General features: G+C 43.8%; 1 protein-coding gene across 2 annotated transcripts in view; it reads left to right on the top strand.

Annotated features, from left to right (window-relative positions):
- The window catches only part of fbxo41 (F-box protein 41), a 218,086-nt gene extending 210,517 nt beyond the window's left edge, over window positions 1–7,569 (top strand). For both annotated transcript variants that reach the window (XM_069923315.1, XM_069923316.1), the window contains one exon: window positions 1,085–7,569. In XM_069923315.1, the coding sequence (XP_069779416.1) occupies window positions 1,085–1,147 (63 nt within the window). In that variant the 3' untranslated portion in view covers window positions 1,148–7,569. The remainder of the gene's footprint in view (window positions 1–1,084) is intronic.
- The last annotated feature ends 17,028 nt before the right edge of the window (window positions 7,570–24,597 follow it).

Raw genomic sequence — 24,597 nt, 5'->3', positions numbered from 1 at the left:
GCACCTCACACTTGTCTACATTGAATTCCATCTGCCATCTTTCAGCCCACTCTTCCAAACAAGCCAAATCCTCCTGTAATCCAAGAAAACCTTCCTCACAATCCACCACTCCCCCTATTTTTGTATCGTCTGCATATTTGCTTACCCCATTAACCACACCCTCCTCTAAATCATTAATATAAATGATAAACCACAGGGGACCCAGCACCGATCCCTGATGCTGCCCGCTTGTCACAGGCTTCCAACCTGACAGACAATTGTTCTCCATGACTCTCTGCTGTCTATCTTCTAGCCATCTCTGAGCCCATCTCACTATCTTTCTATTAATCCCTAGTGACTGAACCTTCCTTACTAACCTTACAAGCAGAACCTTATTAAAAGCCTTCCTAAAATCCAAATAGATCACGTCAACCGCCCTACCTTCATCCACTTTTCTTGTCACCTCCTCAAAAAACTCAACTAGATTCGTCAAACACCTAACCAGGTTCATTACAAGTAAGAGATCCAGCAAGGCCTCTTCTCCAGTTAGCTTGTCCACCTACTGAATCAGGAATCATTTTTGGACACACCTGCCAAATTCTGCACCTTCTGAACCTTTTGCACCAAGGAGATCCCAGTGAATAGTAGGGAAATTGAAATCTCCCAATGACACAGAGTGGTGGGATCCTGGAGCAGGCTGCCAGGAGAGCTGGAAGCAGATACGACAGTAGACACATGAATATGCAGATATGGATCATGTGCAGACAGTGAAGTTTTAATTCAGCTTGGGCACCGTGTTCAGCAGGTATGCCACTGGGTTACTCCATTCCATGTTTCTAGTTTTAAGGTGGAAGGTGGAAAGTTTATTTAATGGAGATTGATAGTGTCTAAATCCCACTGCTGGGGGATGGTGGAGCAGAGACATTTAGACGTGAACAAGCCTGTAATGTAGCGATGTGGAGGAGTTTCACTTTATTTCATAGACAGCTCGAATATGGTGGGACAAAGGCCCTGCTCCTGAGATGGACTCTTCTTTTTTGTAGTTTGATACATATATTATTGCTAATGTTTCACTTTAACAGATTATCCTTCTTAAATTTGTTAGGCTCTGAAGAAAAGGCCTGGATTTTCAAAGATTCTTCACATCAAGGCTGAAAGTGTATGTTGAAGTTTATGAACAAATCTGCCATTCTCTGCAGCAAAATATCATCCAGTGGAAACTAATTTTTCTAGAAGAGGCTTTTCTCTTTCAGTTTAAACCAATTGTTAACAGAGTTGTGATGAAAGACTGATTCAAGTTTTATACACCAATATAAACATAAAGAACTGTCACCCTGTTGTACAGTCGGCCAGCGTAATCACAACCAACGAAACCATCACCCTGTTGTACGGTCAGCCAGCGTAATCACAACCAATGAAACCATCATCCTGTTGTACAGTCGGAAAGCGTAATCACAACCAACAAAATTGTCATCCTGTTGTACAGTCGGCCAGTGTAATCACAACCAACGAAACTGTCATCCTGTTGTACAGTCGGCCAGCGTAATCACAACCAACAAAATTGTCATCCTGTTGTACAGTCGGCCAGCGTAATCACAACCAACCAAACCGTCACCCTGTTGTACAGTCGGCCAGCGTAATCACAACCAACCAAACCGTCACCCTGTTGTACAGTCGGCCAGCGTAATCACAACCAACAAAATTGTCATCCTGTTGTACAGTCGGCCAGTGTAATCACAACCAACCAAACCGTCACCCTGTTGTACAGTCGGCCAGCGTAATCACAACCAACCAAACCGTCACCCTGTTGTACAGTCGGCCAGCGTAATCACAACCAACCAAACCGTCACCCTGTTGTACAGTCGGCCAGCATAATCACAACCAACGAAACTGTCATCCTGTTGTACAGTCGGCCAGCGTAATCACAACCAACCAAACCGTCATCCTGTTGTACAGTCAGCCAGCGTAATCACAACCAACCAAACCGTCACCCTGTTGTACAGTCGGCCAGCGTAATCACAACCAACCAAACCGTCACCCTGTTGTACAGTCGGCCAGCGTAATCACAACCAACCAAACCGTCACCCTGTTGTACAGTCAGCCAGCGTAATCACAACCAACCAAACCGTCACCCTGTTGTACAGTCGGCCAGCGTAATCACAACCAACCAAACCGTCACCCTGTTGTACAGTCGGCCAGCGTAATCACAACCAACCAAACCGTCACCCTGTTGTACAGTCGGCCAGCGTAATCACAACCAACCAAACCGTCACCCTGTTGTACAGTCGGCCAGCGTAATCACAACCAACCAAACCGTCACCCTGTTGTACAGTCGGCCAGCGTAATCACAACCAACCAAACCGTCACCCTGTTGTACAGTCGGCCAGCGTAATCACAACCAACCAAACCGTCACCCTGTTGTACAGTCGGCCAGCATAATCTCCTGTTGTACAGTCGGCCAGCGTAATCACAACCAACCAAACCGTCACCCTGTTGTACAGTCGGCCAGCGTAATCACAACCAACCAAACCGTCACCCTGTTGTACAGTCGGCCAGCGTAATCACAACCAACCAAACCGTCACCCTGTTGTACAGTTGGCCAGCGTAATCACAACCAACCAAACCGTCACCCTGTTGTACAGTCGGCCAGCGTAATCACAACCAACCAAACCGTCACCCTGTTGTACAGTCGGCCAGCGTAATCACAACCAACCAAACCGTCACCCTGTTGTACAGTTGGCCAGCGTAATCACAACCAACCAAACCGTCACCCTGTTGTACAGTCAGCTGTAATCACAACCAACCAAACCGTCACACTGATGCAAGATTATTCAGTCCAGTCCCATAATGTATGTTGCCGTCACCCCTCAGTGCTGGAACCAGAATCATCTCTAATCTCACAGTAAATTAAATTACTGTTGTTTGACATTGAATAACATCCCATCCTGCCTGAAGTGTCTATATGTCAGTCTGTAATGGAGGAAGCAGCACATCTCCTGATCTCCAATTAAAAGGACTAAGAAGATCCGGGTACTTTGTACGCATTTCTAAATGTTAAATGAAATGAAGCCACGGCTGCTGGAGAAAGGTAATATCTGAGTGAGATGGGGAAACAACCCAATGTTCTGGGTTGGAGAAAGGAACCCAGTGGCAGGGTCTTAGGATGGTGTTTTCTAGAGAGATTGATCTGGATACCACTCTAATTATACTTGCATTCATATCAAATCCTAAAAATCACTGATAAATGAGGTTTAGCATTTAATGAGAAAAGTTATCCTGTGATCCCTCTGTGAGTGTGCCATTAATTGTGAAATGGTTTCCCTGTCCTCCAAACCTCAGGTTCCATTTGTCTGATTACAAACCCTTACTGGCTGGGAAATAGCAAAATAATGATTCAGCTGCTTTGCCTTCTTTTCCAGAGATGTTTACAGTTAGTGAGTCATACAGCCTGGAAACAGGCTATGTGGACTGTGGGCCATCAAGCACCCATGTGCTCTTCCCATCTCCCCATCCTCGCTTCTATCATCCATCACCACTCTGGGGCCATTTACTGTACCAGTTAGATTACCTGCCTGCACATATTTAGGTCCGTGCTGCCCAATGACATCCAATAAACCTACACCCCCTGGTCTATTTTGGACAGTGGGAGGAAACCGGAGCCCCCGGGGAAAACCCATGCAGACCCGTGGAGAAGGTACAAACTCCTTACAGACAGTGCGTGACTTGAATTCCTGGTCCTGATCAGAGGTGCACTAATGCTGACCATGTCGCCAACCATGCCATATTCTCTCTTTTCTGAAAGAAACATTAAACAAAATTGTGTTTTAGTCATCAAGACACTAATTATGCATGTTATGTTCTTCCAGCATTTTGTACAAGTTTTCGGTGTTAGGAAAAGTTATATTTCATCAATCTGAGAAGCTATGGGCAATCAGGAAATCTGCAGTCCTGGAAAACTGAGGCAGAGAATCAGAAAGTTCTGGGAGAACTCACTGGGTCAGGCAGCAGGCCTGGAAAACAAAATGGCTGAGAAACCTTCAGGAAGAGCACGATACCTAGACAACGGGTGGGGAAGGGGAGGGGAGGGTGTGGGAGGCAGAAATGGTGATAAAATTACTGAGCTCATGGTGGATGCAGTGCACAGCACTGGCCTGTTCGTGAATGCAGTTTGCCACGTGGCTGGTTCCTTATGGCCAAATGATAGAGAGATTTTGCTGTCTCCCCCACTCCCTACCCTATTGGGTGTCTGCCCAGTTCCTGCTGTTCCGGACGAAGGGTTCCAGACAGAAACGCCGACTCTCCATTGCTGTCCACAGATTGCTGCTTGACCCCCTGAGTTCCTCCAGCATTGTGTGGAGAAACAATCCTTGGGGCCTGGCCTGAGTGCTATGAGAGAGAGGAGCCAGAGACGAGGAGCAGAAGTGTCCTGACGCACATATCTCCACATTAAACTGTTGGCTACCAGCAAGCCATATTCAAGCAGTTACCAGATTAGTATTACATTTTGGAATTGTGAAATCTCCACTGAAAAGGCCATCCTTCAGTTATCCTATTCGTCGTATCCTCATTAATTAATATCATTCCATTTCTGAAGGCTTTCTTGGGAAGAAATGTGCTGGCAGACCTTTCAAACTGAGACCTAATATTGGTGTGATGCAGAGGAGTCCGTCTGCCGTTGGAGGGAGTTTTGTGATAAATTGCTGTCACTTCCATTTATGTGGTGTGCTGGTGGGCAGAATTAGCTAATCGTGGTCAAAATTCTATGACATGTACATGGCCGAAAACACTGAACAGCTCAGCCATTTAGTGCCAGGAGGTCCAAGGCATTCTCCAGGTAACTACGTTCTCACTGATCGAATTTGTGCTCCCACCAATTAGCTGCCTGGTAGTCATCAGTAATATATCTGACTTTCTTCCTGCTCCTGTGAATTACTCCCCACAAGCATCCTTCATGATTTCCACTCTCTGCTTCGACGGGAGATTGTAGAGAAAGGGCTGATAGAATGTTTTGGGCCTTCCACACCGTACAGACTGTACAAGTCCAGGAGACTACACTTTCGGGCAGCTTTGCTCACACACCTACAGCAAAGATATAATTCAGCTGGGAAGGGCACAAAATAACGTAACTGGGACCAAGAGCTGGCACTTTTCTCACTGAGGGAAACAATAATGAAAGACAAGGATTAGGTAAACAGTCACTGCCTTTTTTCCCCATGGGAAGGGATCTCAATCTAGAGGGCTTACATTTATGGTGAGGGGGAGACTTTGGAAAGGACATGATCAATTTCTTTTGAGGGCACTAGGTTTGTGGGACAAGCTGCCAGAAGAAGTAATGCCAAAGAACATTACAACAACAAAACAGACCCTTCAGCCCTTCCAGTCTGTGCCAAACTATTATTCTGTCTGGTCCCACTGACCTCCACCCAGTCCATCACCCTCCACACCCCTCCCATCTGTGTACCTGTCCAAATTCTTCTTCAATGTTCAAATTGAGCCCACATTCACCACTTCATTTAGCAAACTCCCACCATTCTCTGTGTGAAGATGTTCCCCCTAAACTTTTCCCCTTTCGTCCTTAACCCATGTCGTCCAGTTTTTATCTCACTAACCCTCAGTGGAAAATGCCTGCTTGTATTTACATTATCTATACCCATCATAATTTAAACACCTCTATCAAATCTCCCCTCATTCTTCTACGCTCGAGGTCCGTGACTAATGGTGTGGATCGGGGTCCATAGTTGGTGAATTGGATCAGCAAGTTTGCAGATGATATTAAGATTGGAGACATTGTGGACAGTGAGGAAGGTTTTCAAAGTTTGCAGAGGGATCTGGACCAGCTGGAAAATGGGCTGAAAAATGGCCGATGGAATTTAATGCAGACAAGGGTGAGGTGTTGCATTTTGGAAGGACCAACCAAGAAAGGACGTAAACGGTGAACGGTCGGGCACTGAGGGGTGCGGGAGAACAGGGGGATCTGGGAATACAGATACATAATTCTCTGAAAGTGGTATCACAGGTGGGCAGAGTTGTAAGAGCTTTTGGCATCTTGGCCTCATAAATCAAAGTATGGAGTACAGGAGTTGGGATGTTATGGTAAAGTTGTATAAGACATTGGTGAGGCCCAATGTGGAATATTGTGTGCAGTTTTGGTCACCGAACTACAGGAAAGATAGCAATAAGATAGAAAGAGTGCAGAGAAGATTGACTAGGATGTTACCCAGGCGTCAGGAACTGAGTTACAAGGCAAGGTTAAACGGGTTAGGACTTTATTCCCTGGAGCGTAGAAGAATGAGTGAAATTTGATCGAGGTATTTAAGATTATGAGGGGGACAGACAGAGTAAATGTAGACAGGCTTTTTCCACTGAGGGTTGGTGAGCTAAGAGTGAAAGGGGGAAGGTTTAGGGGGAACATGAAAGGGAACGTCTTCACACAGAGAGTGGTGGGGGTGTGGAATGAGCTGCCGGCTGAAGTGGTGAATGTGGGATCAATTTGAACATTTGAAAGGAATTTGGACAGGTCCGTGGATGGAAAGGGCAGAGAGGTGGAGGTCAGTGGGATGAGGCAGAAAAATAGTTTAGCACAGACTAGAAGGGCCAAAGGGCCTGTTCCTGTGCTGCAATGTTCTTTGGCTCTTTGAGAAATTACTGTAAATCAGACGTGGGCACCTTGAGTTAATTATTTTGAAATCCATATCGGCACATTTAAAATGGGAGTAGTATAATGACACAACGTGCCTATTACATTAATAGCTCAAGGAAGTGAGTGGCCGTGGTGAAATATATTGTAAATTATCTGAGAGATGTTTCCCTTCCATCAGACTGAAAGTGCAGTGTGCAAGGTTCAATGCAGATGTGGTCCAATGTATGAAAGTCTCTATAACATCATGGAGTGGAGTAAAGAACTGTAAAGATAATCATGTAAGGGTTACGAGGGATTGTACATCGTTGATTGGTGCTGGACAAACTGCTGGTAATATTCTTTTAATCTATAATTGTCTTACCGAGTATGATGTTACTGGCAAGGACTGTGTCCTTGCTTTTATGTCAGTGTATATTGCATGCGCCAACTGATAGTTTAAAATGGTGTTGACAACATCACGTTAAAATGACCGTGTTAACGATGTGCCAATGTGTCCAGGTGCCCCGACAAATGTGACTTTTCGTAAAGATATATTTCACTAAGTATCTAGATGTGGGGAAGTATTAGTAGGCTATTAAAATGTTATATGTGGTAGGAATGGATGCAACTTTTTATAAATATATTTAATCTTCAGGTGTTTGATGAAAATGGAACCACCAATATGAAGAGATGTAAAGTTTAAATATTTATTTGGAGTGCATTATTTATTTGTTGTGTGAGACTTGATGAGCGTACTCTCCCACGGTCAGTTTAATGTTGAAACTTTAAGGTGTGATACCCTTCTCACTCTCTTTCACTGTAAGCATGTTTAAAGCACAGTTTTTACAAGAAATTGTATTTTTCAAACTGATTCTGGATGGATCGTGTTCCAGTAATTTGAACTGTTCTCGGCTCCTTTCCTTACATTGTTCTCTATACATACTCAGAATACGATTTGCAGTTAAACTTCACTTTGGTTTTGGTGAATTCGTTCTAACAGTAAACACAACATTTCCTTTTCCTTCTCTGCACATTGGCAAAAGGCTGTAAAAAAAGTTGGACACCCGATGTGCCAGCTGGCATTGAATGAAAGCAAAGCCTCCTCGTGCCCCGCATTGTCGTAGCCACCACCCTCCAAGATGGTGGAGGAGAATAAGTGTAACTCACTTTCACTTGCTTTTCATAAACTTAACAGCACTTTCCAAAACATGATAATTATTGCAACCAACCCAGAGAAAATGCAACTAACTCACTGTTGTGCCTGATGCAATGAGTCCCTCCTTACATGGATTAAGGAACAATGACAGTAAAAATGTATTCAGCAGGGAGAAAGGTTCAGAGATAGGAGAACAACCCATATCAAACCAAAGTTCAAGAAGAAAATGTTGAAAAATATATTTTTTAATTTAGCCATACAGCACAGTAACAAGCCCTTTCGGCCCACAAGCACATGCCAACCAACTTAAATCCAATGAACCTACAGCCCGGTACAGAGGGAGGAACCTGTGGCCAACTCGTGCAGACACGGGGAGGACATACAAGCTCTTTCTGGGCAGCGGGGATTCGAGCCCCGGTCCCAATGGGTGCCTGCTAAACAACATTGCACTAACCTCTGCGCTAGCTGCCACCCATATTTCAGGCAAATGTGAAGCCATTACAAAAATAGGAGCAGGAAAAGCCTGCATTGCCATCAATAATATCATGGATTAGATGGCCATGGACTCAGCTCCACTTGCTCTCTGTTCTTCATAACTCTAATTTCCCCCATATTCAAAAATCTGTGTCTTCAATATATTTAGAGACTGAGAATTTGATAGATACACTACACTCGACATCTGTCTTCCCTGAATCTGGAGGCTGTCACCTAGTTCCAGTCTCATCTACAAGTGGAAACAACTTCCCTGTCTCGATCTTAACCATTTCTTTCAGAATTGTTTATGTTCGTATAAGATTCCATCTCATGAATTCCACCATATAAAGGTGGATAAGTCTTCAGGTCCCGACGGGATTTTCCCCAGGACCTTGAGAGAAGTTAGTGAGGAAATAGCGGAGGCCCTGGCAGAGACTTTTCAAATGTCATTAGAGACGGGTATAGTGCTGGAGGATTGGTGTGTTGCACATGTGGTTCCTTTGTTTCAAAAGGGTTCGAGAAGCAAGTCTAGCATTTATCGGCCTGTAAGTTTAACATCTGTGGTAGGTAAATTGATGGAAAGCGTTCTTAGAGTATATATAAGTATATGGAGGGACAGGGTCTGATCAGGAAAACTCAACACAGGTTTGTGCGTGGAAGGTCGTGTTTGACCAATCTTGTTGAACTTTTTGAAGAGGTGACTAGGAATGTTGATGAGGGTAGAACAGTGGATGTTGTCTATATGGACCTCAAGTAAGGACTTCGATAAGATTCTGCATGGAAGGTTAGTTAGGAAGGTTGAGTCACGAGGTACCTTAATTTTGAGATAGTCAAATGGATTCAACAGTGGCTGGAAGGGAGATGTCAGAGATCGTAGTGGATAACTGTTTGTCAGGCTGCAGGCCGGTGACGAGCGGTGTGCCTCGGGGACCTGTACTGGGTCCATTGCTGTTTGTCATATACATTAATGATCTGGATGATGAGGTGGTCAATTGGATTAGTAAATATGCAGATGATAGGTGGAATTGTAGATAATGAAGAAGGTTTTCAAAGATTGCAGAGGGATTTGGACACTTAGAAGAGTGAGCTGAGAGATGGCAGATAGAGTTTAATGCTGAGAAGTGTGAGGTGCTTCATTTGGGAAGGAATAATCAAAACAGGATGTACGTAGTAAATGGGAGGGCATTGGGGAATGGAGTAGAGCAGAAAGATCTAGGAGTAATGGTTCATCATTCCCTGAAGGTAGAATCTCAGGTGGATAGGGTGGTGAAGAAGGCCTTCAGATCTACAACCCTAATGTTGGCCTTTATAAATCAAAGCATAGAATACAGGAGTTGGGAGGTGATGTTGAGACTGTTCAAGGCATTGGTGAGGCCAAATTTGGAGTACTGTGTGCAGTTCTGGTCACTGAATTATAGGAAGGATAACAAGATAGAGAGGGTGCAGAGAAGATTTACAAAAATGTTAGCTGGGTTTCAGAATCTAGATTACAAAGAAAGATTGAGCAAATTAGGTCTTTATTCTTTGGGGCGTAGAAGGTTGAGAGGGGATTTGATAGAGGTATTTAAGATTATGAGGGGAATAGATAGAGTTGATGTGGATAGGCATTTTTCCCTTGAGTGTAAGGGAGATTGAAACAAGAGGTCATGAGTTAAGGGGTAAAAGTTTAGAAGTAACATGAGGGAGAACTTCTTTACTCAGAGAGTGGTGGCCGTGTGGAATGAGCTTCCGGGAGAAGTAGTGGTGGCAGGATCCATTTTGTCATTTAGGGGAGAATTGGATAAGTCTATGGATGGGAGTGGAATGGACGGTTATAGGCAGAGTGCAGGTAAGTGGGACTAGAGGAGAGGACTTGGTTCAGTGTGGACTAGAAGGGCCAAGATTGCCTGTTTCCATGCTGTAATTGTTAGATGGTTTCAATACCAGGTGACACAATCTGTCCTCACAGACTAATCCCCCCTACCCCTTCTCCAGCATCAACCTGATGAACCTTCTCTGCACTGCCTCCAAAGCCAATAGAATCCTCCTTGAGTAAGGAGACCAGAATTGCAGACAGTACTCCAGGCGCGACCTCACCTGCTCCCTGTACACTTGCAGCACAACTTCCCTCTGTGGACTGTGTGGATTCACAATTCAAGGGTGGGGGGGGGGGGGTAGAAGGGCCAATGAACAGAACAGCCCAGAAAACAGGCCCTTCTCGTCTGTCCCAAACTATTTTCTCAAGTTACTTCTGGAGCCTATTTTAAATAACAGAACAGCGTGAGTATCCCTCCAATCCTCTGGCACCTCACCTGTGGTGAAGGACATTTTAAATATTTCTGCCAGACCCCCTGCAATTTCCACACTCCCCTTCCTCAAGGTTCGTGGGAATATCTTGTCAAGGCCTGGGGAATTATCTACCCTTATATGCTTTCAGACAGCGAGCACTTCCTCCTCGTTAATCTGTACAGGTTCCATGACCTCACTGGTTGTTTTCCTGACTTCCCACGACTTTGTGCCTGTTTCCTGAGTGAATACTGATGAAAAAAACATTTAAGATCTCCCCCATCTCTTTTGGCTCTGTACAAAGCCGACCACTCTGATCTTCAAGGGGACCAATTTTGTCCCTTACTCTCCTTTTGCTCTTAATATACCTGTAGAAACCCTGAGGATTTTCCTTCACGTTGTCGCCAAACCAACTTCACGTCTTTTTTCCTTCCTGATTTCTTTCTTAAGGTTTTCTTGCATTTTTTATTCTCCTCAAGTCCCTCATTTTTTCCATGTTGTCTCTACTTGTTCTACACCTCTCTCTTCTTCCAAACCCGATCCCCAATATCCCTCGAAATCCAAGGTTCCCTCTGCCTGCTAACCTTGCCTTTAATCCTGACAGGAACATACAACTCTGTACTCTGTCCTCCACTTACCTCGCATATCCTTGCCTGAAAACAACTGATCCTAATCTGCACATTCTAGGTCCTTCCTCATTTCCTCAAAATGGGCCTTTCTTCAATTTAGAATTTCAACCCGAGACCCAGACCCATCCTTCTCCATAATTAACTTGAAACTAATGGCATTATGATCACTGGACCCAAAATATTCCCCGACACATACTTCTGTCACCTGTCCTGTCTCCTTCCCTAATAGGAGATCCAGTATCGCACTCTCTCTAATTCATAAGTTCTCAACCTTCTTTCCATTCACCTACCGCTTTAAGTAATCCCTATGCCATCAGTGCTCTGTGAATAGTAAGGTGATATGAAGTTTGTAAACCACTGATTTAATCATCCCTCATTGACTCGTTATGTGCACGGTTTCATAACTCCAGAGGAAATGGGCCAAGGACAGTTTTCCTCAAGCAAAATCTTTCAGTAACAATTGGGTCTCGAGCAGAGATTCTCAACCTTCCCTTCCCACTCACATCCTACCTTAACCAATCCCTGACTAATCACAGAGCAACGATGGCAGAAGGATTACTTCAAGTGGGATGTGAGTGGAAAGAGAAAGGTTGAGGACCACTGCTGTAGTCTATATATAGATTTAGAAAACTTTCCTGAACACATTTGACAAACATTCAGCTCTCTTACAATGTGGTGGATGGAATGTATTTGTCTGGAGGCCGGTGACGCGTGAAGTTCCACAGGGATCTGTTCTGCAACCCCTGCTCTTGGTGATTTTTACAAAGGAACCTGGATGAAGAAGTGGAAGGATGCGTCAATTAGTTTACAGATGATAATGTAGTAGGTTGTCATGGGTTACGAGGATATAGACAGGATGCAGAGTTGGACGGATGGAGTTCAATCTAGATAAGTGTGAAATTATGTATTTAAAAGGACAAACTTGGTTGATGACAGGATTCTTAAGTGTGGAAGATCAGAAGATCTTGGGCTCTCTCACGTTTGCCACACATGGTTAAGAAGAGCAGCTTCATTTGTCAGGGGGTAGCATGCAAAAGTCATGAGGTAATGTTGCATTTATCTTGACAGGAAGGAAGTGGAGTGGACACTTTAGAGAGGGTGCAGAGAAGATGTGCCAGGGTGTTGCCTGGATTGAAGAGCCTGCCTAATGAGGCAAGGTTAACAGAACTAGGGCTTTCTCTTTGGAACAAGGATGAGAAGTAACGTAATCCAGATCTACAAGATTCTGAGAGGGATTGATAGGATGGACAGCAGCACCTGTAGAAAACACCAGAGATTAGATTCAACGTTATTGACATTGTCCAAGCACAGATACAAAACCAATGAAATACAATTAGCATCGAAGCTGAAGCTGTTTAGAGTAACTGTGAATAAAAACAGGGGTAAAAGTACTGACAGTACAACATGGTACGACACTGCTCAGCGCTGGGATTTAAAGATAAGCAGAGTGGCAGCCGCAGGGAAGTAGGTCTTCCAGGGCTTGCTGGTTCGGGAGTGGAGGTTCCTGAAGCGCCTACCAGATTGAAGGAGAGTAAAAAGGCCATCATTTGGATGAGATGCATCCTTAATGCAGAGGACATCTGCTTAAGGTGAGGGGAGGAATGTTTAGGGGTCATCAGGGACAAGTTGGCTTTTCATTCACTGAGTAGTGGGTGTCAGGAATATTGGAGGCTGAGACTTTCTAAAGCCTCTTTGACCACCACATGGATGGAAGAAAATAGAGGGTTATTGGTGTGAGGTAAAGAAGGGTTAGATTGTAGGTTTATCTCAGATGGCACAACACTGTGGGCCAAAGGGCCTGTACTGTGCTGTAGTGTTCTGTGTTTTAAACCGTGCAAGACATTTGCTATCTTCCAATCCAGTGGGAGCTACCCAGAGACTGCTGCAGTGAGATGTTTGTTATGACCTCTGTCCTTCAGCACCTGACCAGGTATGTTGTCTGCTCCTGCTGCTTGGTGTGGGTTCACCATAAATAGGATCCTCTTCGCCTCAGTTCTTCAGGGAGAGGGGGTCCTTTCTTTGCTGGCTCTTAGTTTGGTGCATCAACCACACATAGAAGGTAGTGAAGCTGTCAGGAAAGGAGACACCATTGTCGTTGACGGGCTAAGCAGTCAGTTATGGTTTGAATACCCTGCCCCTTTGCCTCATGTTGCTGGTGACATGCAGGTGTCTGAATTCTGTGCATTCCCCCGTGTGGCCTTCCTGATTGTGCAGGAGGGTTCGGCTCCTTCTGATCTTAAGGTCATCTTCTTGGAGGCATTTCATCTGTTGAACATTCTGTGTTAGTCACTTCTACATCATTTGGCTGCGAGGTGCTTTTCTGCTTTTTAAAGTTTTCCCAATCTTTTATTTTCCCACAACTTGGAGACTTTGAATGCACAGCTGTTCATCTGATGCCTTCTTTCAAACACAAACAATCTCATCAGCTTCCTGCAGACACATTGCAGAACTAACCGGCTGCCCTGGTCCTTCCACAGTGATGCTACAGCTGAAAAGCTGAAGGAAGGTTGGCGTCCAATGTCCCTTGCCAACTTTTAGAGTTTAGTGTAAGTTTATTCATCACAAAATACCTAGTACAGTGAGAAGGGTTCTTCCATGAGCAGACCATCACCCCAGCACTAACATTCACACAGCAACGCAAAGAAGGATTTACAGAGTACAGGATTAAAAGATCAGTCAGCACCCGGCAGGGCCAACATGAGGTTCAATCTGGAGCCTGATGGCTGCGGGGAAGAATCTGTCTTCCAGCCTGTGGGTGAGTGATTTGACATTAAGATTGATGGGAGGAGGAAGAAGAGAGTGTTTCCCAGGCAGTAGGAGATGTAGGTGGGATCCATGGAAGGGAGGGGAGGGGAGGGAAGGTCTCCGTATGTTCTGAGCTGCATTCACATGGCACAGATATGAAATGTGAACGTGGCTTTGATACTGTGCCTGTGGCTGCTCTCAGAACTGTCTTCGAATCATAGTACCAGGACAAGGCAACGGCATATTCTGCCCATTGTGACCTCATCTATTCACAGTGATCCCCTCTTCCAGCATTCAGTGCCTGGGGGATTCAAGGGCTCATCCAGACATGCTGCCATCACTCCCTCCATCAGTGTACTCCAGGTACTTGCCACTCTCTGGGTGAGAAGGTGCCCCTCAGATACCCTCTGAATCTTAACCTGTTCTCTCTTGAACCAAGCACTGAGAATTAAACACTTGCAGAACTCTAGGTAGGTGTCTTTAAATCAAAGATGAGATTTAAATCTGAGTGCAGGCACCAAACCATTCTGTGGCACAAAGAGTCCACTTAAATATCAATTTTTGTTACTGCAATAATTTTATTGCAAAAGATTTTACAGTTCGTAAGAAGAGATAAAAATGTTGAAGAGAAGGCCATGCATCATGAACAAAAATCACACTGATATTAACTTAGAACTAAATCATGTTGGCACCTTAGTTAAAGGAATTCCTGATGGACCCGTTTTTGTGGTAAAGCAATTGCCTGGTCGTGTGTAATAATTATTCTTCACCAGCACAGCACACAGGTAGTTCCAGAAAGTAGTATCTGGAAAGCAGGGTTGGATAACCTATATGTTTGAACAGCACGGACACCCAGACAAACACTGGGGTCTCCTTGGGAACTTCCATTGTTTCAGAGGATTTGGAGGATTCCACTGTTAGAATCAATTTTACAGCATTATCTTATTTCTTTGTCCAGTCCTCTGATTACACAGAGGAGTTTGGAAGACTGGACTCCGGATTCAATATGGATTATTCCGTTCCACCTGCTTATTGAGAAAATGTCTTTGATGCACTTTACATGTTGCTTTCATTATCAATCATTTGGGGTTGTAAACAATGGTGATAAAATGTATATTTAATAATGTATGAATAAATGTGGACACTAATTGAATGATATTCCCTGTGTGATATTAAATTTGGACCTGCAGAGGGTTTGGTGCAAGCTCTCAATGTTTCCTCATGACCTATTGGAAATATCATTCATCCCATGCTCGCATGGTAAAGATAAGATAGCGTTTCTCCAGGACCATGAAGCAAATTTACAGAAGTAGAAGTTAAACACAGTAAATATATTAAAATATGCAGTAAAAGTCCACGTACACTATCCACATCTGTTTTGGGAGTTCAGAAGCCTGATGGCTTGGGGGATGGGGGGGGGGGAACTGTTGCCCAATCTGGACCTAAGGGCCCCGAGTGCTACGGTGCCTCCTACCAGATGGCAGAAGGGAGAACAGTTTACGTGATGGGTGTGTGGGGACTTTCGCCTGCATCGGGTGTTGTTGACGTCCCTCATGGTAGGAAGAGAACCCCAGTGTTGACTTCTCTCTCCTCTCCGAGGAAGAAGTTTCCAAACCAGACAGTGATGCAGTTGCACAGGATGCTCTCGATACATTCTCTAGAATGTAGTGAGGATGGAGGGTGGGAGGTGAACTTTGCTCAGTCTTCACAGGGAGTAGATCTTCTGCTGGGCTTTCTTGGCCACGAAGCAGGTGTTAAGGGTCCAGATGAGGTTCTCTGCCAAGTGCGCTCCGAGGAATACTCTGGACGACCACAGTGGTCGAGCCGTCAATGGTAAGCGGAGCGTGGTCCCGCCCGGGGCCTCCTGGTGTTCAGATACAGGTTGTTGGCTCTGCACCTCATCTCTATATAATGACTCCTCATTCTCACTGATCAGACCCATCACAGTCGTGTCGTCAGCGAACTTGATGATGTGGTTCGAGCTGCGTTTTGCTGTACAGTCGTGGGTCAGCAGTGTGAATGGCAGTGGACTAATCTCTCAGCCCTGGGGGGCCCCCATGCTCAATGTGATGGTCTTGGAGGTGCTGGTTCCGATCCAGACGGCTGAGGTCTCCCTGTGATAGAATATGTGATTGAATATATTTGGGAGATAAATTGGTAAAATTAGAAAAGGTCACATACATACACACACTTAAAACAGATCTTATTTGAAATACTGAAGAATTCAATGACTTTACAGAAACCATGGAGAATGAGAATGCTGTGCACATTTCACAAGTAGGTGCTAATTGAAATGATGTCATCAAATGTCAAGACCATTGTCTTGGAAGAGCCAGGTTGCTCACTCAAAGAGGTTTTGTTTACCTAAAACAACAGTTGGGAGCAGAAGACTGATTCCTATTGTTTTCTGGAGAAGGAGGGGGGTTTTTCATGTGAGAAAGTCACATGGGCTTTCTTGCAGTTGGGGAGAGAGAGAGACAGCTGAACAGTGCAAGCCAGGAAGCTTGTTAGAACTGAAAGAGAAGTTCAAGTGGCGGATGGCTGGAAGTGCTATCTGTCTGATGTTTCTCTTGGAATAAGGGGAACAAAGGAACTCTGGTAGCCTGAAAGAGGCTATCATCTGGAGAACCCTGATGGGGCAAGTTTCATCAGGTGACTAATGGTGGTACCTCAGTTGTGGAAATCCTGGAACTACACATCACTCTCTGCAAACCCTACGAGAACCTTCCTGAGCGGTAAACATTTACCATTCGAGCACCAAAGCCTGGTGAACTTTTGAGATGTTAAATTCTGTGCACAGTATAAGAATTGCCTGCAACCAGTGAACTTGGAAGAATGAGAAGTGAGATTGAACTGTGCACGGCAAATATCAGATGGCCCATGACTTAGGCGCATCAATGGTATTGTGCGAACACCCACAGTTTCAGTACCAAACCCATAAACTGCCATGACTGCTTTAACCCCTAACCACAAGTGGTTCTCTTGTATAGATTTAGCGAATGCTTTCTTTTGCTTGCCGCTGGCAGAACCATTAAGAGATGTGTTTTCGTTCATGTATAGAGGTAGAAAGTTACGGTATACTAGGCTTCCGCAGGGCTTTATCTTATCTCCAGGGATTTTCAATCAGGTGTTGAAAGAACAGCTGGGGGGGCTAGCACTGCCAGGTGGGGTAGTTCTGATCCAGTATGTAGATGACATCCTATTAGCAGCACCTGATCATACTTCCTGTTTGGAGGCCACCTGTCTCCTGCTAGTGCAGCTGTTCAAGGCAGGCTTTAAAGTCTCTCGCTCAAAGCTGCAATGCTGCAGACAGGTGGTCACCTTTTTAGGTAGAATGGTCTCAGCTAAAGGCACAGGGATTTCCCCTGCACATCGAACAGCGATACTACATCATCCAAAACCAAAGACAGTTAAGGAAATGCTTTCATTTTTGGGTTTGTCAGGTTATAGTAGGCAGTTTATCCCATCGTATGGGGAGTTGACATCCACTGCGAACTTTGGTGAATGAGCAGGGGATGAGGAATCTGGGAGCTACACTTGATTGGACTGCACAGGCGGAGATGAGTTTTTTTCTATTGAAGCAAGCTCTTACAACAGCTATAGATTTGGCAATTCCAAATTATAAACTACCTTTCTTTTTGGATGTTTCTGAAAAAGCACACACAATTGATGGTGTTCTTTTTCAGAAAAAAGGGGGTGGAAGATGTGTGCTCATGTATGTGAGAATCACACTAGACTCGACAGAAGACAGACACCCACCATGTACGAGACATGCAGCGGGGGTAGCAAAGATTCTACAAAAGGTGGCACACATAGTGATGGGACATGGCCTGACGGTATTGACAACACATAGTATTGTAGCATTTGTGAGCTCGACAGCATTTACAATAACTTCGCTAAGGCAGACGAGACTAGAAAAGATTCTGAATGCTCCAAATGTTACATTTACCCATGAAGGCATTAACATGGCAGACAATATGGGAGAGGGAGAACCACACTGTTGTGAGAAGAGGGTAGTAAAGGATATTAAAATAAGACCTGACTTACAGGCTACACCCTTAAGAGAACCAGATGAAACCTTGTTTACAGATGGGTGTTGTTACAGACACCCCACAAACATCACATACACGGCCCCTTAGAATTAAAAGGGGGTTAAGTTGGGTTAGTTAAGTTAATAGAGAGAAGTTGAAGTTGACTCTTTTCATGTTTAAAGATAATTAAAAACTTTTGTTTCATTACTTGTCGTGATGAATGTCTATTGCTGCTGGGTTTTGGAGTTCTTTGGGCTTGTAACATTTTATGGAGGATCGTCCAGTCGATTGAACATGTGTTTTGTGGGTTATTAGTCAATTGTTTATTTCTCCAAGCTAATTTAAAACTTGAGTGAAAAACAGCAGCAATGGATGGTTATTTCTAAGGCATTAAACATGACTGAAGTTAAACATTGGATGAGGAAAATAGAAATTCAGGGGATTATAGGTGAGGGTAAAATTGTTTAGAAAAACTTGAAAGATTTTCCAGAGGACAGATCTGGTGAGTTGCAATTGGATTTGGAGGAATTGAGGATGGAAGAAGAAAGAGAAAAACAGAGAGTGTTAGAGGCTGAGAAACAGGACATAGAGCTTGGAAAAGATTGAAAGGGACAGACAGTTTCAATGAGAGGATTAAAGTTGAGGAGGGAAGTAAGAGGAATGGGGCTGGAACTCCTAGGGAGAGGGTTTTGGCGAGTAGAGAAGCAAAACTCCTGCCTCATTTTGATGAGGGAGATACAGATACATTGTCGGACTCTGGCTTTAACTTACTCTTAATTTAGTCTATGTGTAGTCTGAGTCCAGCGCGTTCTTTGAATGAAGTGATAGGAGAAGGTATTTGGTTCAACAGTCAATTTATTACACAGCACAAGAATAAAACTTAACAGAGCTCTGGGTCAGTCATTAGTTCATAGGTCACCTGCACAGTGAGCTACTCCCCAAGACTGACCCCTATTGTCCAGTTGGTTCAGTTTATATAGGTCAACCTTATCATACAGAACAAAAGTTGGCTTCCTTTGCTAGATTTCATTATCATACAGAACAAAAGTTGTCTTCCTTTGCTAGATCTTTTTGCATAAGGGTTATCACAAGTCATCTCCTGTTTTGCAGATATCTGGGGTGTAGCGTTCCCATCTTAATCCTCCAGGCCAGACTATCCTGTTGTTTTGATCAGAAATTAATTCATCCCCAGATATTTCTAATCACCATTCTGTTCCTGTCTGGCCAATTTCTGCTGTTCTCTTTAACACCTCCTCCTGCCTTAATCTTCCTCCTAGACTGGTTTTCCATTCCCTTGGTTTCTTGCAGGCCATTCTTTGTTCTGATCTGGCCTGTGTCTCCTGTGCTACTCACCACCTCCTTTAGTTTGAGCATTCCTCCTAAATTGTTTTATGCATTTCCTCTCCCTGTATTTTGGAGCAGACAATTTTGCTCAGCCAGCTTTGCTCCATGCTGTGATTGCCACTTAATCACATTCCTTTTTCCCTGAACCATGCAGTAAATATACACTTATTAATTAATCATTTATTTCATACTGTTTTAACCCCTATGTTAGGAATTAAAGTACCTTTAAAGAAATTGCTCGAGACAAAAATTGAGAACAAAGAACATTTATTACTACAACAATGCAAAGTTGGGTGCTTCCCCTTACCCTGGGAATACACACACATACTGGGGCTCACCCAACTTTTATACAGTCAATTTCAGTATCAGAATGCCCTCCCCCTTACATTCTTCTGCCCCCTGGATGGGTTTGGCATAGGTAATTCTTCCTGCCTACGTGCAGTTTCAGTACACTTGGAGGACCAGGGGGTATCCTGTGGGTGCCCCATCATGTCATTGTCCTTATTCACACCTTCCTGATTCTCTGGGCTACAGTCTCTTAATATGCAGAGTTGACTCATTCTATCTAGGGTTGGCTAATTTCATATGTATAAATCTGTGTATGGTTAGCTAATTAGAAATGTATGACTTGGTACTTCTGTCCAGGGCTAGGAGACCCTTATCTGATCCAGACTACCTCAACTTCCTACATTCTATTGTACCTTACCATTCCTTATCTTAGTCCTATGGTCTTGTCACAAAGGATAGAAGATTCTTATGTTAATCGTGCTGACTCTGCTTTCCTGCATCCTAAGCCCCAAACTTATCCTGTTTGAACTGGTTTCAGCCATTTTACTGATGAACTTTAGTTTCTTCCATGTTCATAATTTTAGATCAATTTTCCCATCTCTCACAATCCTCACTTTTCTTTTAGATCAGTAATACTGATCTTTCACCATGATCAGTGTTACTGATCTTTGGTTACTAGTGTCAGTGTGACTGATCCCCCCCCTCCCTCTCCTCACTTTTCTTTTAGATCAGTAACACTGATCTTTCAAGTGTAAGGTGTAGTTTTACCCAGCTGGTCAATAACCGAATTGTAATGTCTGTGTAAAGTCTTTAGGTAGGGGAGCACCATGAAGGTCAGGGGAGTGAGTCCAGCTGCTTATTAGGGTTTGGAGTATCAGGCTCCAGTTCTCAGTAAAGAGTCTAGTCCATCCCATACGTTGAAATATTGAAGCAGTGTCTTTGAAGCACACGACCTTTGTTAAGTGTTGTCCCGACGAAGTCTGTGAGAGGCGCTGCCTTCAGCAGCGAACGAGTAGCAGTAGTCAGGCGGTTCCGTTTGATTGTGGCTCGTATCTGATGTCCTCTTCAGCCCCGAACCCTAGGGCCACCGATCTCCGAAGGCTGTTTGGAGCCTGATATTAAAGTGTCAAGCAGCTCACGTTGTTGGAAACTGGTGCTCCCTTTCATGGGGTGATGAAAAGTGACCAAGCAGGGGGGGGATTGTTTCTTGTGATTTAACTGTGTGTTGCAGCTTGTCTGCTAACATTAGCATATGTATCATTGAACTTGTGAGTTGCAGCCTGTCTGTGTACATTAGCATATGTATTAACTCTCTCTCTCTCTGTTACATGTACAATGCTGACTACCATTCTGTCTGTCTTTGTCCCACCATGTCCTTTGTGCTATCGCTTCAAAACTCCTGTCTTTAATACCTGTGTAGGCTAAGATACAAATTAGATGTACTCCACTAAAGCTGTTCAGTTCCCCTGGTCCGTATTGGAATCCCTTGTTAACCCATATCCCACTATGACTATACATTAAATCTATGCCCTGTCTACATTCTAAAGGAGCTGAATTGTAACCTCTGCTGCCCCTATTCCAGGGGGGCTTAAAACATTAACGAACAATATTCCAAAGAAATTAGTAAACAACAATGAACAATACATGTAAAGCTCATTAAAAACAGCATTAAAATACAATAGGAACTGAATAAAGCACAATAAATGTAAAGCTCATTGAAAACTGCAATAAAATACAATAAGAACTGAATAAAACACAATAAATGTAAAGCTCATTGAAAACTGCAATAAAATACAACAATAACTGAATAATCAAAAGACAAGTAAAATACAACAATAACTGAATAAACCATTAAAGAAACGAAAAAAAATGTTAAATTACGGCACTTTGTAACAATCTGACTTTCCCTTGTGTTAGTGTAAAAATTGTAAAATGAAACACAAACCATATTTGCATGGGTTTTGAATATGTTAGACCTTATTAAAATGCAGTTGGAGCTGCTTGTCTGTATGGGGCACAACCCTCCAATTTGTTAGAGTGAGTACATAACAGACATTGCAGCACAAGAGCCCCTGCAAGAGAACTTGAAACATATTCAACCTTTAGTTCTGCCTTAAGTAAAATGCCTTGTGCCACAGCTCACAGGAGCTGGCCTTATTTAAAACAGTCTGTAAAACAGGCACCAAAAAAAGTTAAAAGATGTTCTTATGAAGATTGCACACACAATCATTTAAGTACAGGCTAGTTTCTATTATATTCCACTTAAAAGTTCTGCTGCATGAATCCTGGAGCTTGTGGAGTCATTATTGAATCAAGAAATATTGGTACCATGCCAATCTCATTCTAACATGCCAATTTCTCCAGTCCTTAAGTCAAGATGTACTGAATAGCATCTGGTACAAGATCTGTGAGTTCTTAATGATATTATTATTCTTATGCACCCAATTGTTCTGAACTATGCCACCAATTTAAATCATATTCCACCTATTGCAGTACTCACACACCACCATAGACCAGTTCGCAGGTTTATTTCTCCATTAAGCTGAATCCAGTCGCGCAGGGTTTACCTCCGTGATTATTTACAATGTAACTTCCGCACTACCGGATTTAAATATAAACCTGATGAATGGGGGAAAGTTATCATGAATTAAATAACAGCGGCAATACAGAGAAATTGTGCTGAGGCATTAATTTCACTCCGGAGGAAAATGCACCAGAGAAATGAATGATTAAACTTATAGGAATCCCCATAGGAATCCCCAGAGGTATCTTTATTCTCCAGAGGTGGGTGATCTTTAAACTCACGGACCTTGACTGCTGAATGTGTAGAAGAAATGTACTAAATGTATTGATAGGGCTCCATACCTCTAACTGCAAGACAAGAGCCTGAAGCCTCAATTTCAAGTGCCACAGTGCACTTAAAGGGACATGCACACTCCCCCTTCAACTGGCTGATCCAGCCACTTTACACATCAGATCCTTTCTTTATCTTACATACACTTAAAGTTAAGATGTATAGAACTCACCCTATTGGCGCAAACATTTCTCCCTGTAAATGTTATAACATCACTCAACTCTCAGGTACTCCCTGTGCAAAATCACATTTAAATACAATTTATTTCATAAATTGGAATTAACTGGTAGTTAAATTCGCTAATTCTACAGTATTGAAAAACGATCATTTATGACATTTAAATTTTAGCATGAATTTTAATCAATATTGGTCAGTGACTGAAGTGGGAAGTCGTGATTTATGAAATTATCTCTGGTCTCTACTCTCCCACTCCCGACGCTTCTCCCAACATTCAGGAGCTGGCACACAGTCCCTGCCTTTTCCATGTTACTCATCTACTATTACTTTAACTGCTTGCATCAAAATGTTAGCCTTTGCTTTCTGCTTATCCTCAGATGTCTGGACAAATGCTTTTTGTGTGATCTGTAGAAGCTGGGTTATTCCCTGCTCATGCCAATTTTCTGTCTTTTGTAATTTTCTCTTAATGTCTGGGGCTGAGTTGGTAACAAAACCTGTTAGTACCAATTGTTCCCCTGCTGGGGATTCTATGTCGAGACCCCCATATTGTATATATATTTGGTCCCAAAAATTGGTCTAACTGTTCAGCACATCCCTGGGGATCTTCTATCAGGGAGGTCAGTTCTTTCTTAAAGTTACACACTTCAGTACTGGTCAGGGGCACATTTACGAAACCGAGACCCTCTCCCATGGGAACTTCCCACAGTGGTCTCATCCAATTGGTTTCTAGCTTATTAGGTCTGGGTTCCTGCTCCCTGGGAAATGAATCAAAGGGTTCTGCCCTTTCTTCCTGAAGAGTCTCACGCTGTTCTGAATTAAAGTTACCTCTCTCTCCTGCCAACAGAGGTGGTAATCGAGTGCTTTGTGAGCAAGTTATCATACCACTCCTGCTCTCTTCTCTCTTCTCTAGTGGTGGGGGAGGTGGGGAAGGTGCAGAAGGGTAGGTCATAGGAGGGGAAGGAAAGATAGGAGCTGGCATAGGAGGAACATAGGGTGGAGGGAGGGAATGTAACACATCCCAACCCTGTGATTCAGGGACAAGAGGTTCCTCCTCTCTCTTATCCCTGGATTCTTTCTCATTCAAAACCAGCTGTTCAATGGATCCCTTGAGCCAGCAGGCTGCATATTCCCTGCTCTCAACATTGTCTGGCTGGTTTTGATAGAGCCATAAGTTCAAAGCTTCACACATCCATTCATCCTCGGATCCGAATTTTGGCCAGTACACGGAGCTCCCTTTAACCGGGTATCCCACCCATTCATTACAACAATACCTGACCGTCGTCAGTTTGTCTTTACCGCGGGTCTTTCCTGTGCCCCACTCAGATAACATCATCCCAAGCGGGCTGTACGTAGCTATCTGGTGGTCACGTCCTGTGTCAGGACTCTCATCTCTACTGCCCGCTATTCCCATACTTAGGAACAAGTAAAATACTCTTACCGAGTTCTGGCAGTACTGCTCTAGCGCGCGTCCTTCCGCCGTTTGTTCTCAATGCCTCTTCTCGGATATCACTCGCTTCTTCCACTGACCAGCCACCCGTCGCCCGTGAGTCCAGCTGAATCAGCCGGGGTGCACCTACTCTCGTCGTCGGGGTACTCTGTCAGTGGAGGGAGTGTGATCCCGGACGAGCCCCCATTTGTTAGGAATTAAAGTACCTTTAAAGAAATTGCTCGAGACAAAAATTGAGAACAAAGAACATTTATTACTACAACAATGCAAAGTTGGGTGCTTCCCCTTACCCTGGGAATACACACACATACTGGGGCTCACCCAACTTTTATACAGTCAATTTCAGTATCAGAATGCCCTCCCCCTTACATTCTTCTGCCCCCTGGATGGGTTTGGCATAGGTAATTCTTCCTGCCTACGTGCAGTTTCAGTACACTTGGAGGACCAGGGGGTATCCTGTGGGTGCCCCATCATGTCATTGTCCTTATTCACACCTTCCTGATTCTCTGGGCTACAGTCTCTTAATATGCAGAGTTGACTCATTCTATCTAGGGTTGGCTAATTTCATATGTATAAATCTGTGTATGGT

This window comes from Narcine bancroftii, chromosome 3 (genome assembly GCF_036971445.1).
Source record: "Narcine bancroftii isolate sNarBan1 chromosome 3, sNarBan1.hap1, whole genome shotgun sequence".
Taxonomy (NCBI): domain Eukaryota; kingdom Metazoa; phylum Chordata; class Chondrichthyes; order Torpediniformes; family Narcinidae; genus Narcine; species Narcine bancroftii.
Note: the sequence above shows the minus strand (reverse complement) of the source record. Positions and strands in the feature narration are given on the sequence as shown.